Source organism: Colossoma macropomum, unplaced genomic scaffold (genome assembly GCF_904425465.1).
Source record: "Colossoma macropomum unplaced genomic scaffold, Colossoma_macropomum, whole genome shotgun sequence".
NCBI lineage: Eukaryota > Metazoa > Chordata > Actinopteri > Characiformes > Serrasalmidae > Colossoma > Colossoma macropomum.
This window is the reverse complement of record NW_023494798.1, coordinates 2,244,032-2,263,143: the sequence shown is the minus strand read 5'-3', so window position 1 is coordinate 2,263,143 and position 19,112 is coordinate 2,244,032. Positions and strand designations below refer to the sequence as shown.

Sequence of the window (19,112 nt, the reverse complement as noted above, 5' to 3'; positions counted from 1 at the left end):
ATGTAAGCCCAAAATACTAATGTTTTTTACTGTTGTCTTTGGCCTGATCAGAGTCTAGAGTTAAACCTTATAGAGAACACTGGGTAACGCTGTTGCCTCACAGCATTGAAGGATCTGGGTTCGATTCCCCGGCCGGTCAACCTTTCTGTGCTGAGTCAGCATGTTCTCCCCATGTCTGTGTGGGTTTCTAGGTGCTCCAGTTTCCCCCCACAGTCCAAAGACATGCAGTCAGGCCAACTGGAGATGCCAAGTCACCCCTAGGTGTGAATGTGTGAATATGTCTATCTATGTTTCTGCCCCATGATGGACTGGCAACCTGTCCAGAGCGTTTCCTGCCTTCTGAAAAAGAGCGCTGGTATGGGCATCCCTGTCCTAACTTATTTTATTTGTTTGTTTAGTTCCTGCTGATTCACTGACTAATAATTTGTTGTTAAGACCGTTAAAAGCTAAATGTTTTGCCTGAAAGTATTTTGTTAAGTAACACAATATATCATCATATAATGTCATAATATAATACATATTCTGCAGACCTGCTTTAGGGCTATTCCTGCTGCACCGGTCCTCTCCAGAGAGAGCAGTGTAGCAGAAACCTCTCACAACGTTTAATCACATATTCAGCTCATTATCCAGATGTGTCGAGCAGAGGAAGTAAGAAGCTATGAAATGAGCGGATTTCTAAGCGGATATGATTGACAAGTGTTTTCTGACTTGATAGCTGTTGATGAATAAACTGAAAAGTCTATAAATAAGAAAAAAAGAAATATTTATTTGATTTAAAGAAAATCAGTCAGGACGATTATACAGTGCGTTGTCTCTGTCTGTCTGTCTGTCTGCCCCTCTCTGATTGGTGGGTTTTTGGTAAGAACCACATCAGCTGAACGATGATGTCATATTCTGTCTGGGACACTGTGGCTAAATATAGACACGGCCATTCAGAGAATTGGGGAGACGGAGAGAGAGAGATGGATGAAGGGTGTTTCTTGCTTTATTCTCTGCCTCTGATCTTCCATCATAAGCATATGCTGTTCTGATGTTTACAGGCCTGACTCAGTTTTGGAACCCGATGACCGATGTGACTCTTTGTGTTCTATTTTTGTTTGAGAGGCAATAAGCCTGTATGACCTTGATGAGAGCCAAGCGTAGCCTTGTGCCGGACGGAAGAGATTTTACCAATAGCGTCTGTGAAAGGCTGTATTGCCGTCCACACATGAATGTTATCTCTTTGGTTACACAGAGTGGAGCCGAATAGATCATCAGCTCAGATCATTTTGGTCTGTTAGTGCAATACAAGCCCAATTCTAAAATAGTTGGGGCAGTATGTGAAATGCAAATAAAAACAGAAAGCAGTGATTGTTTATTGTAAAGACATGTTCATTCTGAAATTGATGCCTGCAGCAATTCCAAAAAAGTTGGCAAATTAAGATTAGGAACTGTAAAATGTTGTAAAAACTTCTTAAACAGATGATGCAATCATCAAAGACTTTAGGTATTTCACCCTCTATAGTTCATAATATTGCCAAAAGATTCAGGGAATCCAGAGAAGTCTCTGTGCGTAAAGGAAAAAGACTGAAAACCACGTTCAGTCCTTCAGACAGCACTGGAGTAAAACTAAATTAAAATATATACTTTGAAAAAACACCATCTGTCACTGTATCCACAAATACAAGCTAAGACTGTACTATGCACAGTGGAAATCATTCGTCATCATCTTTCAGAAACACTTCTCTGGACTCATCTAAAATGGACTAACACACAGTGGAAATCTGTATTGTGGTCTGACGAGTCCATCTTCTAGATAGTTTATGGAAAAATGGACGTCGTGTTTTCCAGACCGAAAAAGAAAACGACCATCCAGACTGTTACCAGTGTAAAGTTCAAATGCCAGTGTCTGTCATTATATGAGGGTGTTTTAGTGCACACCTGTGAACGCACCATTAACGCTGAACACATTTTAAAACTTTTAAAACTAGGTCAGTTTGTGTCTTCAGTCCCCAGGCATTTGTTAAGTGCTGTTGTAAGGAAAGGTGATGCAACACACTGGTAAACATGCTCCCGACCAAACTTTTTTGGAACATGTTGCAGGCATCAAATTTGGAGTGGAGTGTATGTTTACAAAAAAAAATAAGGTTCATGTGGTAGAACGTAAAATATAGTGTTTTTGTATCATTTTCAATTTAAAACAGGTCAGACTGAATTTACTAATCACTGCTTTCTGCTTTTATTAGCATTTCGTATACTGTCCCAGCTTTTTTAGAATTCACACGTAGTAACTGAGGTCCTGGTCCAGGAGGAATGTAATCCAGAACCTACTAAACTGTTCATTAAAGGACACATGTTCTGTATTTCCCTTGCTTATTGTTCTTTTTTGCTATATCTCGCTTGTGATGAGTGTGCTTTTATGTACCAGTACCAGCTTTTTATTTGCTTCAACATACACCGATCAGGCATAACATTCTGACCACCTCCTTGTTTCTACACTCATTGTCCATTTTATCAGCTCCACTTACTATATAGGTGCACTTTGTAGTTCTACAGTTACAGACTGTAGTCCATCTGTTTCTCTGATACTTTGTTAGCCCCCTTTTACCCTGTTCTTCAGTGGTCAGGACCCCCATGGACCCTCAGACAGCAGGTACTATTTGGGTGGTGGATCATTCTCAGCAGTGCAGTAACACTGACGTGGTGGTGGTGAGTTAGTGTGTGTTGTGCTGGTCTGAGTGGATCAGACACAGCAGTGCTGCTGGAGTTTTTTAACACTGTGTCCATTTACTGCCCATTCTATTACCTTGTTGGCCCACCTTGTAGATGTAAAGTCAGAGACAGCAGCTCATGTGTGTCAGCATAGTTTGTGTTGGTCACAGGACGCTGCCCACAGGACGCTGTTGGCTGGATATTTTTGGTTGGTGGACTATTCTCAGTCCAGCAGTGACACTGAGGTGTTTAAAAACTCCAGCAGCACTGCTGTGTCTGATCCACTCAGACCAGCACAACACACACTAACACACCACCACCATGTCAGTGTTACTGCAGTGCTGAGAATGATCCACCACCCAAATAGTACCTGCTCTGTGAGGGTCCATGGAGGTCCTGACCACTGAAGAACAGGGTAAAAGGGGGCTAACAAAGTATCAGAGAAACACATGGACTACAGTCTGTAACTGTAGAACTACAAAGTGCACCTATATAGTAAGTGGAGCTGATAAAATGGACAATGAGTGTAGAAACAAGGAGGTGGTCATAATGTTATGCCTGATCGATGTATACTTACATTATAGTAGAATAAAAGTTTGGCTCCGCTTGCTGTTCCTGGCCATTTAAGTTGCTAATTTCCATATTTGAACTTCATGAATGTGGGAGTGAATAGTACATTTTTAACAGTGTTTAAACATTTATTTAAAAAAAAGCAAGGAAAATTTAAATCAGTGCAGAACTTTGGCCCTCCACGCCCAGAGCAATTCACCCGTCATTTATTCCTGTAGTAACTAACCTACAATGCATCATGTTTTCCTTATACCGCTCATTGCCAAACTTGCCACAATATTACAAACTTCACAAACTTTGTGTAACTTCTTCACTAGTTTTGGAAGACATGGTGTATACCAGGGGTGTCAAACTCAACCGCTAAATTGAAAATTGAAAAATCCGTGGGCCCGAGGACGCTCATTATTTTATTTCATTTTTAAATAACATTTTGCTTTAACCCAAACTGGCCATTGTTCTTTTAAACCAACCTATGTGCTTAATCTAGACTCCTGGCATCTTTACTGCACGTTCATTCATTCTTGGGTTCAATTTTGGGTGTTTATGTTGGTTGAACTGCAGCTGAAGCAAAGCTAGTGTGTTTGGTGATATGTCTGGGGTGGAATTGTATAGAACTGTGGTGTAACTGCTGTCCCATAGATTGTTTTTTGGCAGGGATCTGAGCACACATTGTAGCGCACATACCTTGCAGTGCATGCTGGGAATTGTAGTGGAGTGCATTGTGAAATAGAAATATATATATATTTATTAATATTAACATACATACATATATATATATATATATGTATGTATGTATGTAATAGAAAATCTAAATATTTTTACGGGCCAGCTGGGATTGTGACTTGTGTTCGACATATGAGGTGCATACAATCATACGCAAAACTTTAATTACATCCTGTACAGTAAGCACACTTATATTTAAATTTTTTTGCTTATTTTAGGGCACAATGTCTAAGTATTTCCTGAGTTTAACATATTGGAAAAAACAAACATATAAAATGAGGCTACTTTTTACACAGGTCACATTTCTTATTTTTACCCCCAATATATCAAATTCACCCAAGAAACAGTAATTGTGCATTAAAATGTGCAGTAGTGTGTTCTCTGTATAGGATATATTAACTCATTTTCACTTAGAAAATCAATAAAGCATGTAATTTCACAACGGGTGCCTAAACTTTTGCATGCCCATATATGGTTTGTGTTTCTTTACTGTATTATTGCAGCGTTGAGTCTTTGCTTTCCACTGTAGCTTTGCACGGTCTGTTGTGTCCTTGCGTGCCAGTTCTGACAGATCAGATTTATGTAAGAGAGAGCGGGTGGCGCTCTGGAGGTCGTCATGCCCGTTACACAATAAAAGCAGCCCAGCTAGGGGTCAAACAAGGCACGAACACAGGGCGCAACTCAGGCGACACAGTGCAGAGTGGTTAGAACCTGGAATCCAGCCTATTCAAACAGGCAGATTGAGCAGTCACACATTTGCTGCAGTCTTTACCTGCTGGACACACAACAGTGAGCTCCACCGTCCAAAATACAGAGCAGCACAGTGTGTTTGGAGCGTCCAGTCTGATCCTGGAGCTTTTGGAGAAGGCAGATGCCAGCTGTTAAATGCTTTGATGCATTCTTTAATTGTTTGCACAGACAGAAGCACCACTCTTGGGCTCAATCCCATTTCTTATCTTTACCCCTACCCCTTGTTTTCGAGTGTCACCTTGCCCTGGAACTGAGATACAAGCGGGTAGTGGTTGAACTCTTCCCTACAAAATGGAACAACCCTCAAATAAAAACAACATTACTTCATTAACAGCGTACCAGCGCTGCTCTGTAGGCGACCCTGCCAGTCAGCAGTGACAGCAGAGGAGGGTAAACTTCAGCAACCTCACTGCTGGGCTTTGGTTAAATTTAGGCCATTATTTGCCTTCGAAGGGGGGGGGGGGCAATTATTTATTGTTGCCCACTCCTATTTCTTCGATGATATAAAGCTGAAGTCAGCTATTTGCCAGCTTCCCACTCAAATTTCCCTGTTCCGCCTTAAATGGCCCGAATGTAACTGCTGCACCATTTAAGGTGGAACGGGAAATTTAGCTAGCTACCAAGACATTGGCATACTACTAGCAAGTTTTTATTCTTGTTATGAAGAAAAAACCCATAATACACTGAAAGGACATTAAACTAAGATAATACAGCGGTTATTATATTTTGTTAACAGAGAAAATTCTCACATTTGTGGGTTTCTTTGTTCTCTTGCGCAGCCATCTTGCTGTTATTCTTTTTTTTTTTTCCTCATAAACTTCGTTTGGAGTGTTTCTCTGCAAAACCTTAGTTTGGAGGGCCATGTAGCCCCAACACTTCGTCCTACCCCTCTATCTCAACAAAAATCGTGATGCCCTACCCCTAGAAGAGAAAGCACACAGCAGAGGGCTAAGGGCTCAGTGGTAGGGGTAAGGGGTGAAATAGGATTGGGCCTTGGCCCCCTAAAAGATTTATAATAATTTAATAATTTGCAACTTTTATTGCAGGTTTAGCATTTCATTTCCTGATAGGCGAAATAGTTCAGGAATGCTGAGGAAGATATGAGGAGCACAAGGGAAACTGACCTAACAAAACAGTGGAGATGGTAAAGCAGGGGGACTGAGGTCACGGGTAAGAGTGTATGTCTAAAGCTTCATTAATGGTTAGTGGTACTGGTGTTATTGTCAGTCCGTATGTGTTGCCTGTGAGCAGCGCGCCAGGGAGTGAAAGCCTCGGCGTGTTTGCGCGGTGCTGAATGTTGGCAGTGCAAGAGGTGTTGAGGGCAGGAAGCCACACTCGGCAGTTAGTGCTGACTCAAGACTTTCAGCATTGAACAGAGATATTGCGTGAGTGGGAGTGGATGCGTAATGAGTGGGAGTGGATGCGTAACTCTCTCTGATCACAGCATCTCAGCCCTGATCCCTGATGCGCGCGCTCACAATCAGAGTAGATGGAATAAAGAAGCGGCTGCAGAGAGCTGGCGTCCCCTGTGACCCTCTGACTGACTGTGTCCTCATCTGCCAGGCGCACAGCTTTATCCCCTCATCCTCTCTCTGGCTCTCTCTCTTTCTCTCTTTGTCTCTCTCCTCTTTTTCTCTCTCCCCCCTACCTCTTTTTCTTTCTCTTACTCTTACACCCTTCCTCCTTCTCTTTTCATCTCTTTCTGCTCTTCCTGCTTCTCTATCTCTCTCTCTTCTCTCTCACACTCTCTCCCCCTCTCTCTCTCACTCATCTCCACCTTCTGTTTTTCTCCCTTTCTCCCCTTCCTGCTTCTCTCTCTCGCTCCCTCACTTTCTTTCTCCCCCCTTCTTTTGCTCCCTTTCTCTTCCTCTTTTTATTCCTTCCCCCCTTCCAGCTTCTCTCTTTCCCTTTTTCTCCTTCCCTCTCTATCTCCCTGTTTCTCACTTCCTTCTATCTCGCTCCCTTCTTTATCTGTTTATCCCTTTCTCCCCTTCCTCCTTCTCTTTTTATTCCTAGCTCTCCTTCCTGCTTCTCTCTCTCCTTCTTTCTCTCTTTCTCTCATTCTCTCTCTCCCCTTAACTCCCTTCCTCCCTCTCTTTTTATCCTTTTCTCCCCTTCCTGCTTCTCTCTCTCTCTCTCTCTCTCTCTCTCTGTCTCTCCCAGTCTCTCTCTCTCTCTCTCTCTCTCTCTCTGTCTCCCAGTCTCTCTCTCTCTCACCCTGTCTTTGTCGCTCCCTTATTGTTTCTCAGGTACAGGTTTAGATTGAAATTGCTTTGATGACATTAATAATTAATAATTGTTTCCAAAGCTATGAAAAAATGCTTAATACTAACAAAGTAGCACAAAATTAATATTAATATTACATAGTGCTGCACGCTGTATTATCATAATACACCCCTCTCTCTCTCTCTCTCTCTCTCTCGCTATATATATATATATATATATATATATATATATATATACACAATGACAGACTGAGAGACAATCCTATGGATAATCATATATATATATATATATATGATTATCCATAGGATTGTCTCTCAGTCTGTCATTGTCTCCCTCTGTCTGGCCTACTATTCTACTATTCTATCCTCCACGTTTTCTGATACAATCACCCACCCACCCATCTAGGCACGCACACAGGCTAATCGTTAAACAGATCCCCCTCATTAGCACTTCCAATCTCTTCCGCTGCAAACGTCATCTGCCGGAACATCTCTGCCATTCGCCACCTCCCGCTGACTGTGTGTGTGTGTGTGTGTAGACGCGAGTGTGTGCGTGCATGCGCTGTGTGAGCATCTCCCTGCAGTGGCTGTCTCTGCATTAGCCCCCCTTACTCCCCCCTCTTCTTTCTCTCTCTCTCTCTCTCTCTCTCTCTCTCTCTCTCTCTGTCTCTGCCTCTCTCTCTCTTTCTCCTCCTCCCCCTCACCTCCTGCGCTCTGTTACTGCCCCTCCCTGAGCAGCCGCAGCAGCCTGTGTGTGTGCGCGTGCTGGCCGGATGGAGCAGTGTGCCGGCACTGCAAGGTGACTGGGCTGAATGGTAAGAGCTTTCAGCTGCACGAGGAGACTGCTGCAGCATCTCTTTTTGCTCTTTTCATCCCTCTCTCTCTCTCTCTGTCTGTCTGTTTGTAGACGGAGGTGGACCGGCTGCCCTGTCTCCAGCGTCTCTTCCTCAGCTCCAACAGCATCAGCAGGTAAGAAAAGAAAAGTGCCGCTATTTTAACCCCCTCCTGTCTGAGATTGTTGCTTGGGCCCCCAATATTGCTGCAGAAAAAAGTGCTGAGGTAGACAGCTTTTTTTCCCTCCCACCCACGTGTAAAGGATTGCACTATATTATGTGCAGTTTCGGTAACCATGGTAAAGTGAATGAGGGCGGTTAGTTGTTTCGGTGTGGTGTCAGAGTGAGGATGGTGTGGTTGCTAAGGAAATCTCTCCACTGCTGGTAGGTCTGCCTGTGTTTATTTTGGGCATTACAGTTTGTCCTGTTAATCCAGCTGAAATCCTTTGTCCTGGATTTTGCCGTGTCATGCTGCCACCGTCTACAGCTTTGGATTTACATCATGTATGAAATGAAGCTGAAAGAGAAGGAGAGAAAGAAAGCGTGACTCTGCAGTTTATCAGTAGAGGATGGAAAAGGTGTGCGTGGGTGAGGTGAGGGGCAGTGAGCGGTCAGCCCCAGCAGGCTTGCTTTTACCCTCTCTAGTTAGAAGAGTCAGGCCTGTGATTTAGGGCCCATTAGTGCTGGATTGGCCTGGACAAGAGCTCTCAGAAACCTTTGACAATGAACAGTCAGGAGAAAGGAAGAGAATGACTCCGATTGTGTCTTGTGCTGTATTGTTTCTAGGGCCCGTCCGATATATCAGATGGCCAATAATATTGGCCAATAATCTGGCCCTGCAAATTATATCACTAAGAAGCACTGATAATAAAAAAATATGGTATAAATTATGAAAGCAGAGCAGTAATTATAAAAAATAACAGTATTAGCAGAAAATAATGATAGAAAACAAAACCACAATGAATTCTGTGAAGCTCTGCCCCCATTTTATTTTATTAAAGTCTGTAAGATGTGAATAAAGTCATTTAGAGTGGTTTGATGTGAAGTGCTCTATTCTACACTCTTAGCAAAAAGTGGTCTATATAGAACCAAAAAAGGGTTCTTTGGCTTCTTGCAGTAGTGGAACCTTTTTTGGTTCAATATAGAACCATCTACAGCACATTCTCCATCAATCTGAGGAACCTTTAATCATGTAAACGGTTATTTGAGTGTTTATGGTTCTATATAGAACCAATTTCTTTACTGAGGAACCCTTTAAGAGCCATCTTTTTAAGAGTGTAGGGAAACTTATCTAGCGTTTAATGTCTCTGAAAGCTTGATAAACCACACAGAAAGCTAATGCATTAAATAATTATGAATATTCTGCTTGATGTCTGAGACGTTGTTTTGCTACACTTTTAAAAGGAACTTTTGGCTGAAGATAGTCCAGTTTCAGATTTACTGCTGTTTTACCATCATTAGCATTACATGTAAAAGCTATAGTAAATAAAATGATTATATTTGTGTTGTATATTTGTGTCATATTTAAAATACAAATAAATATGAAAATAAATAGGTTAAAATGATCTGTTATCAGAATTTATAGCCACTTAAAATCAACACCACAAAATTTGTTGGGTCCTGACTTTCTCTTCTCTTCTCTTCTCTTCTCTTCTCTTCTCTTCTCTTCCCTTCTCTTCTCTTCTCTTCTCTTCTCTTCTCCCTTTTGTGTAGGTAGAGGGACTTGGCTACTGTATCTAGTGGTCTATATTTATTATTAAGAGGTATACTAGTGTGGAAAGGACCTATGAGAAAGTTTAAGTAGAGTTTGAGTTAGAGTCTGACGGTAATAATTGTGGAGTGATTTTAATCCAGTATGAATCTGCAGTGTGTGTAGTTTTACAGTCTGACGGTAATAATTGTGGAGTGATTTTAATCCAGTATGAATCTGCAGTGTGTGTAGTTTTACAGTCTGACGGTAATAATTGTGGAGTGATTTTAATCCAGTATGAATCTGCAGTGTGTGTAGTTTTACAGTCTGACGGTAATAATTGTGAGTGATTTTAATCCAGTATGAATCTGCAGTGTGTGTAGTTTTACAGTCTGACTGTAATAATTGTGGAGTGATTTTAATCCAGTATGAATCTGCAGTGAGTGTAGTTTTACAGTAATAATTGTGGAGTGATTTTAATCCAGTATGAATCTGCAGTGTGTGTAGTTTTACAGTCTGACGGTAATAATTGTGGAGTGATTTTAATCCAGTATGAATCTGCAGTGTGTGTAGTTTTACAGTCTGACAGTAATAATTGTGGAGTGATTTTAATCCAGTATGAATCTGCAGTGTGTAGTTTTACAGTCTGACAGTAATAATTGTGGAGTGATTTTAATCCAGTGTGAATCTGCAGTGTGTGTAGTTTTACAGTCTGACAGTAATAATTGTGGAGTGATTTTAATCCAGTATGAATCTGCAGTGTGTGTAGTTTTACAGTCTGACAGTAATAATTGTGGAGTGATTTTAATCCAGTATGAATCTGCAGTGTGTAGTTTTACAGTCTGACAGTAATAATTGTGGAGTGATTTTAATCCAGTATGAATCTGCAGTGTGTGTAGTTTTACAGTCTGACTGCAATAATTGTGAGTGAAAGCTCTTCTCAGCTGGATGTTAATAATAGAATAGCAAAACGTCTTAATGGACATGGCCGTGTGTTGTTATTGTTATTGAGCTTGTCCTGTGGTCCCCAATTGACCAATCAAGTAACAGATTACATTACATGACCTCCACTTGTAAAACTCATCCAGCTCCAGTAGTGTTTTAGATACAACATGACTTTTCTTACCTGCTTTTAAAATTTTCTGTGTGTGCAGTTTTGATGAACTGGCCTGTCTGGGACTCTCCTGCTCTCTGTGTGAGCTCACCCTGGATGGGAACCCTGTAGCTCAGGAGTCATGCTACAAACAGGCCGCGCTGCGCTGTGTGCTTCCACTCCGGCTGCTGGACATGAAGCGCATCACAGTAAGTCTGGGCATTAATATGTTCTTTCGGAGCCCAGATTAAATGTGTGAATGATCTTTTGTTTCAACACATTTATTTAATAGCAGTAGAGCTTTGTCCAAAGACGCAGAAGAGCAAGATTAAGCATTTTTCCTAAGTGCTTAAACTTAGGCTGGCTTTACACGGTGAAACTTACATGCAACCAGTTGCAAGCTGTAAGTTGCTAGCAATGTAATTTCCATGCAACTTGACAGTTACATGAAGCAATCGAAAAACAATCGAAAAAAAGTCCCACACAACACATTAGTTTACCAAGTTAGCAGCTTGTGATGTGTTTTTGCCGATTTGGTTAACTGATTCATGAATCTTATTTCATTAAGAATGTTGCAACTTATAATTTAGTTTCAAGTCAGTTTCAATAGAAGTGCAGCTTAGTTTCATGTAGGTTTCAAGCAGCTAGAGCAGTCAATGTGTAGCCAGTGTAGTCAGTGTAGCCGTTTCGGTTAACTGATTCATGAATCTTATTTCATGAAGAATGTTGCAACTGTTGTAGTTGAGATTCAAGTAAGTTTCAGTGGAAGTGTAGCTTAGTTTCATGTAGGTTTCGAGCAGCTAAAAGAATCAGTGTGTAGCCAATGTAGTCAACGTAGCCGTTTTGGTTAACTGATTCATGAAACTTACTTCATGAAGAATGTTGCAACTATTGTAGTTCAGTTTCAAGTAAGTTTCAGTGGAAGTGCAGCTTAGTTTTATGTAGGTTTCGAGCAACTAGAGGAATCAGTTTGTAGCCAGTGTAGTCAGTGTAGCCATTTTGGTTAACTGATTCATGAAACTTATTTCATGAAGAATGTTGCAACTGTTGTAGTTGAGTTTCAAGTGAGTTTCAGTGGAAGTGCAGCTTAGTTTCTTGTAGGTTTCGAGCAACTAGAGGAGTGAATGTGTAGCCAATGTAGTCAATGTAGCCATTTCGGTTAACTGATTCATGAAATTATTTCATGAAGAATGTTGCAGCTGTTGTAGTTCAGTTTCAAGTCAGTTTCAGTGGAAGTGCAGCTTAGTTTCATGTAGGTTTCGAGCAGCTAGAGGAGTCAATGCGTGAACTGTTTTTGATGTGTTAGCAAGTGATAAACTCCTAAACACACAAGATAAGTATAAGTATTTCTATGTAGTATTTCTTTTGTATGGTAACAGTAGCCAAGTTCAGCTGTGCCGCTGGCAAAGTGCCTGTTTCATCTTAAAGATCAGCAGAATTGTAATCACTGACACTTACACACTTAAACAGCCTTAATCTCCCACAACATTAAACTCCTGAAACCTCTCTCAGCTTTGATCCCAGTTCTGTCTATACGCATAATAATTCAGTCTGTGTGTGTGTGTGTGCTTGTTTTGGTCTGGGGTGTGTGTGTTTTTGTCTGTGTGTATTGTATCCGAAGGCTTTGAAGCAGACTGTGTCCAATTCTGAGCATGTGCTTGTTTTTATACCTTAAAGGGTTTGTTTGGTGAAAAATCAAATGTAGCATTTTTCCATTTACCTCAGATGTGGTCCATCAGCCAAGACATGTTTGGTGTCCAGATTTTGCATCTTTAGTTTAGAGCTTGAGCTATAAGGCTAACGCTGTTGTCAAACACTAGAAGTCAGTAGACACCCAAGTCTTCTTCGCTAATGCATCCCTAATACTTCTCTTTATTAAGGTTGTGCAGATATGTCAGTGTGGCTTCAGAGAACAGTACAGCTTACTGTGAACTATAAAAATCAACAAAACAGGTGTTGTATCTTTTGGGCTTTCTAGAAGATGCATGTTTAAAGGTGCAAACAACAGAAATTGTGCATAGAATTTCACATCTATATGCCTAAGTGGCATAAGTGAATGTGAAGGGGAGCTGGATTCTACAAGGGAGGCGGAATTCAGCACAGCATTGTCTACATTGGCTGACCGCAGTGTTGAGCTACACAATAAAGTTTTATTGTTTGTAGTTGGTTGTATGTATTTCTGTGTCCTAATGACCCTAATATAGACCTGGAATCGTTTGAGCAGTTGAAAGAAGTTTAGGGGATTACAGAAAACTTTTGGGTGACTATTGACTCTTTTAATGTTGTTAGCAACATTAGCCTTGTAGCTCCAGTGTTAAACTAACGAAGCAAAATTTCGACACCAAACATCTTCACTGCAAGAAATTTATTAAATACATCTAATATTTCTTGTTGTAAGAATATTATAAGATTATTTAACTTATTATTGCACATATTTTACGTATTTTGTGATTTTATCTTATGAAACTGTTGTTTCTTGAAATAAGCAAAATTATCATTATTTCTCAAAACAAGTAATGTTCTGCTAATTGAATGAGACACTTTCACTAGATAAAATGACTTAAAACAAGCAAAAAATGTCTACAAACAGGTGGAATAATCGTATAATATACTTACAATAGTCTCATCATGAGAAATATTAGATATATTTACCATATTTAAGTTGTTTTCACTTGCTGAGATACCATTTTTTGCAGTGTTGGCTGGTTAATTACATCTGAGGAAGTGGAAGACTGTGCACACTTGATCTTTTACCGGATTTAACACATGCAGCACCCCTTGCGTAGTGTCTTCTATGCAAGGGCTGCAGCTATAATTGACTCAGTGTTCTGTTGTATCATTCAACTATTTGTCCGTGCACCAACCAGTTTCTTCTTTTTTGGTAGATTCTGTCTCTCCTCTTGCATTTCTTTTGGAGTACTGCAATCTTTCTGAATGGCGTGGGGATCATATGAACATTATAGAGCATTATGGATCACGTTGAAGTAAATGAATGTTTTCCATAATAAGACATCGATCGATCCTGCGGTCCTTCCAAAACTCATCCAATCCCCCTTCCTCAGACATCACCTAGCTTTCACTGAGCAAGCAGCAAAAACATCAAAGGCGCACACAAACACAACGGCTGCTTCAAGAGACGTCAGCAGTTCTCGCCGTTCCCGGTCTCCGTCTGTGCTGATGTAGACGCTGATTAGCGTCAGGTAATTGAATTCTGCTTGAAGTCATTATCATTAGGGGAGCAGAGCTGAACTCAGAACAGCACTTATACTCTCCTGCACTGAGACGAGGCTTAGGCTAGCTTTAAAGAGGACTTACGGTCGGATTGGGGTTTAGTCATGTTTGCCTTGAGTGTGTGACACTGATATACTGACAGAAAAACGTCATTTAAAGGGCTCATATCCTACATTTTTCTTGTATTTTATTTTTTCTCTGACCTGCACTTATAACATTTATGTGATTTTATGTACCAAAAACAGTCATTTATATTTTTAGATAGATATACTTTATTAAAAGTCATCTATTACAGCAGCACAGCAATAAAGAGCAAAACGAGCAAAAAATTTGTTGTAAGCTATTATATAGATGCATAACTAGAAGAAGTAAAGATATATAATAAAATATACTAAGACAACCATAAAATATAATGTGCAGTACAAAAATAAGTATGCCATGTCCAGTGAATGAACCGAGTGACTACACACACTACATGACAATATATTATTTCCGTATATCAATATATATTCACATGACAAAATTCCGACCTCTCTTTATCCCGTAGAAGCAGGCTGTTTTTTGTCACTGTGCCTTTAAGACTGATGTATGATAGTTCTGTTCTGATTGGCTGTCCTGTACAGCTTGAAGGGGCGGAGCTGAACTGCTATAGTCTGAATAAGTGGAGGTATGTAGAAATGCACTGGGTTTCTGTGACATCACAAAAACAGTGGGTTCAAAACAGGCTGTTTTTGCAACTTCACCTCTATATATGGACTGGAGAGTGAATGGCATGTTTTGAAACTGTAACAATGTTTACATACTACATCAAACTCTTGTTTTAATAAAAATGGGAAAGGTTTTCCATGGTATGGGCGCTTTAAAGTCAAATGACGGCTGGTGAGTTGTGGGGCCAGTCGTGGGCTGGAGGTTAGGGAACCAGCCTTGTGACCGGAAGGTTGCCGGCTCGATCCCCTGAGCTGACAGCACATGACTGAAGTGCCCTTGAGCAAGGCACCTAACCCCGGGCGCCGTGGATAGAGCTACCCACTGCTTCGGGCAAGTGTGCTCACTGCGCCCTAGTGTGTGTGTTCACTAGTGTGCATGTGGGGTTTCACTGCACAATTGCGTTAGATTGCAGGGTCTCTTAATCTATAAGCATTTTAAAAGCATGTGTTTTTGCTGTATCAGTAGGAAGGACAGATTTAAGAAAAAAAAACAGTGTTTTGGTTGAGTTTGCAAGGAATTAAAGGGGCCATGTCATGGACAAGCAAAACCATCCTAGTTTTTAAATAGGAATTTGATGTACTGAGTAAACACTGCTAAAGTTTCAAAACATGCCCAGTCCATGCTGTCCATACACTGCAAAAAAATGGTATCTTGTTAAGTAGTATGATCTTATATAGTCAATAAATGTAATATTTCTCCTGTTAAGATAGTTTTTAAGATGATTTACCTTATTTTTAGACATTTTTTACTTGTTTTGAGTAATTTTATTAAGTAAATCTATCTCACTATATTGGAAAATAATTTAGCATGTTTTAAGAAATGTGCTAGAAACCAGCTAAATTATCTGCCAGTGTAGTGAGATAATTTTACTTAAAAAAAAAGACTGGAAACAAGTAAAAATGTCTACATATAAGCTATATAATCTTATAATAAAAGCACAACCATCTCATAATAGGAAATATTAAATATATTGACTAGATTTAAGATCATTTCACTTGACAAGATGCTATTTTTTGCAGTGTAATCTGAAACCTAGTCTGCAAAAACAGCCCGTTTTTAATTCATCATGGTGATGTCACAACCATGAACGGCCCATTCTGCCTAAAGCTGTTTAGCCCTTCCAATCACATTGATGTGATAAGGAGTGTTGTTACGCTATGAGAAATGTAGAATATGCCCTTTAAGTAAGCATGGGGGTTGTAGTGTAGCAGCTCCTGCTTCAGAAGAAGCCGAGCTGATCCTAAAGGGGAATCTAGGGCAGGTTGATGAGGTGCTTCCAGCTCCTGGCCTGCTATGTAAATAGAGAGTGGCCCACCCACGCTTGTCTGTGTCAACATGGTGCAGGGCAAGTTACAGACTGTTCTACAGGGAGGGCAGTTTTTTTTTTCTTTCATTAAAACTGATATCCAGCATCGCACTGCCTCCAGGGCTAGCACTTTTCCCAATTACCCGAGGCCTGCTCTAATTTCTGTAGAACGCATTTAATACATTTGACACGTTCACTGTTTGGGCCGGTCATAATATTTGGAATGTTTTCGTAGCTATGGCCTAAGGCTGTCCACTTCCCTATGCCAGTTACAGTATCAGGCTCATTGCACAATTGAGAAACATGAAGGCAGTCAGTCAAATATTCATTTCGTCATGTTTATCTTACAAAAATAATATGACAAAAGTAACAGAATGTCAGGGTTCTGATTAGAGTAAGATTTTAGTTTTACATTAAATCATCTAATATCAACAGTGTTGTGACAGCGTGAAGGAAGATTCAGAGACACAGTTTATGTGTTTTAATGAGGTCGTGAGAGGCGAGTCTGGTGTGGGCGATAATGCAGAAATATAACATTGCAATACTTATCATTTTGATGGTACATAAGGTTTTCAGACATGTTGGAATGGACAAAATACATCAGTTATACAGTAGTACCACCGAAAAAAAAACTGATTTTTTTTATTCAATGTTTGCAAACTTGTTTTAGAGTAAACAGGAGGGAAAATAGTTGGTAAAAAGTAAATGAATTAAATAAGACAATGACATAATGAGATGACCGCAAGTCCGCTACCTGTTATTATGCAGTTTATGCAGTTGATATTAACAGTTCGTTGTTGTTTATAGGCTTTAAATCTGTCCCTTTAATGATCCAGGCAGTTTCAGTTCTGGAAGTAGGACCAGAAGTAGTCCAGAAATTTTGACGTTGACTCAGATTCTTATTCCAAGTGACTGGAATTGATGGAGTCAATTCCAAAAATAAGGACATAAGCCCCTTTTCACACATGCACTTTTATGATCACGAGTTTGGTCTCCGTGGCCAGGAGTGCAACAGAGCACAATTGGCCTTGCTCTCTTTGGATAGGTAGCATGGTCCTCCCTCTCCCCCGTTGCTCAGCGAGCTAACAGAATTAGCAGTTAGCGCTCTCCTCCAGTCGTGTTCAGCTGTCCTGTGATGTAAGTGACAGTTCAAACCAGTTGCGGTGACGGGCTTCACATGGCTTCGGGGGAAGCTTTCACCCTCCTCGTGCTGTAGTGTCATGTGACTGGGGGAGACCTAGCTAGTGGGTGGAAGTGGACATGAAAAAATTGGGAAAATTACCAAAGGAAAAAAACATGCACCTTTATGATGGAATTTAACTCTAACTAAGCTGAATTTGAAATTTACTTTGCAGTTTACCCGCACAAGACCCAGTACAGTTCCCACAAATTCTCCCTGTGTTCCCATATTATTACTGAAAAAGCAGTTGCATTATGATTATGACTGAGAAAGCTCATTTTTTCTGTGAAGTTCCTGTTTTTTCAGGTTTTGCAAGTCAGAAACATCACCGTAGTGTATTTTCTAGATGATTCTAGTGACACACTGCTCAAGAAAAGCACCAAAATCTGCCCTTTCAGCACGCGTGGATGCTTCTGCCTGAGTGAGGCTTTTGTTTATGCCATAGATATACTAACATATCGATTGTAAACCACTTTGTGTTTTTCTAAATTGTCCAAAGTAAAACTCAGCCAGTCTATTGATGTGTATGTCGTGGAAGGATGTGCTGTCTGGACAGTCCAAAGCTTTCAAATTCCCGATTCACAGATGGCTAAAACTGAGTTTTTTTTAATCATCTCCCAGCCCTTTCTGGAAGTATTGTTGATACTCATGATACACTTAGAAAAGCACATTGTAACATAATTTATCACAATACTTATAACTTGCCCCACGATATCGGTCTGGTGTTGGTCTCTCAGAGGCAATAACTTTAGCTTGCAACCCTAAAACAGGCTTCATTCCTGTCATTTAAGGCCAAAACACAGCAGCTTGCCAAAAGACACAACATCTGGCCTACAAATTGTTTGGGTAATCCTCTCTGATAATGTCAGGAAACTCACACCACCACACGCATAAAGACGTGATCTGTCTCTCACTTACGCACTTGCTCAAACCTAAAATCCTGTATGTTTTGCTATTTTCCTTATTAATTCAACACATACCCACACAGCACATAATGGTACTTCGTGACATCCATGCTCCCCAAGCTACTAGATCTAGGAGGCTGATGTAGCTACAGGTACAGGTACTGCAAAAATAACTGTGCACCAATTAACATCATGGCATATCATCTCTCCTCAAACTGCTTTGCACTGTTAAGTAATCTAAAATATCTAACACACACACACACACACACACACACACATTTTCTAAGCCGCTTATCCTCCTGGGTCATGGGGGGTGCTGGAGCTTATCCCAGCGCTCATTGGACAGAAGGCAGGGAAACACCCTAGACAGGTCACCAGTCCATCACAAGGGAGAACACACAGACATAGACATTCACACCTAAGGCCAATTTAGCATCTCTTATTTGCTTGACTGCATGTCTTTGGACTGTGGGAGGAAAACCATGCAGACATGGGGAAAACATGCAATCTCTACACAGAAAGGACGCTGGTTACCTGGCCGGGGAATTGAACCCAGGCTCTTCTTGCTTTGTCCATTTTGTAGATAACAGTATGTCATACAATGTAGAAAACCACATCAAATTGAAGTTTAGGCTTCCTTTTACTTATTAATAATAATGGAGCTCTAGAATTGCCACCTCAGTCCTATAAAATTCCTGTACACTTGATCAGTGGCTTGATTTTTACCAAATTCAGCAAGAGTAGCTGCGCTCATGATGAAGTCTATAACAGATAGATGTCTCTTCGGCTTCAGAACCATATCTCCTCAGTTATCACGTTGAAGTGCTGCCTAGTGCCAGCAGTGCACCTTTCCCAAACAGTTGTCCCTATGTTAAGGGTAATCTGGGCTATTGAGACCCGTTCTTTGTACATGGATGGATTGACTAGATAAAAAGAAGCAGTTTAAACTTTATAAGAAATACTAATGAATAGAAATGCTTGGATTCCTGAACATTTTCCTTCCAGGAATGGAATTTTTTTTTTCCTAGATAGGCAACGAAAAATCCTCAACAGTCCAGGGAAACCCTGCATGGGTGGCAACACTGTGGGGCTCACAAGTGGCCCAACTGTCTATGCAAAAGAAGTTCGAGAGAGCATAATTGTCCTCACTATGTCTAGCTAGGTAGGTAGGGTGGTCCTTCCTCTCGCTTGTCACTCAGTGCAACGA

At 40.6% G+C, this 19,112-nt stretch overlaps 1 protein-coding gene across 1 annotated transcript in view; it reads left to right on the top strand.

Annotated features, from left to right (window-relative positions):
* Positions 1-19,112, top strand: part of LOC118818323 (leucine-rich repeat-containing protein 49) — an 83,279-nt gene that overhangs the window by 25,019 nt on the left and 39,148 nt on the right. Inside the window, exons 9-10 of the mRNA XM_036585555.1 lie at positions 7,867-7,928; positions 10,637-10,784. Coding sequence (XP_036441448.1) covers positions 7,867-7,928; positions 10,637-10,784 — 210 coding nt within the window. The remainder of the gene's footprint in view (positions 1-7,866; positions 7,929-10,636; positions 10,785-19,112) is intronic.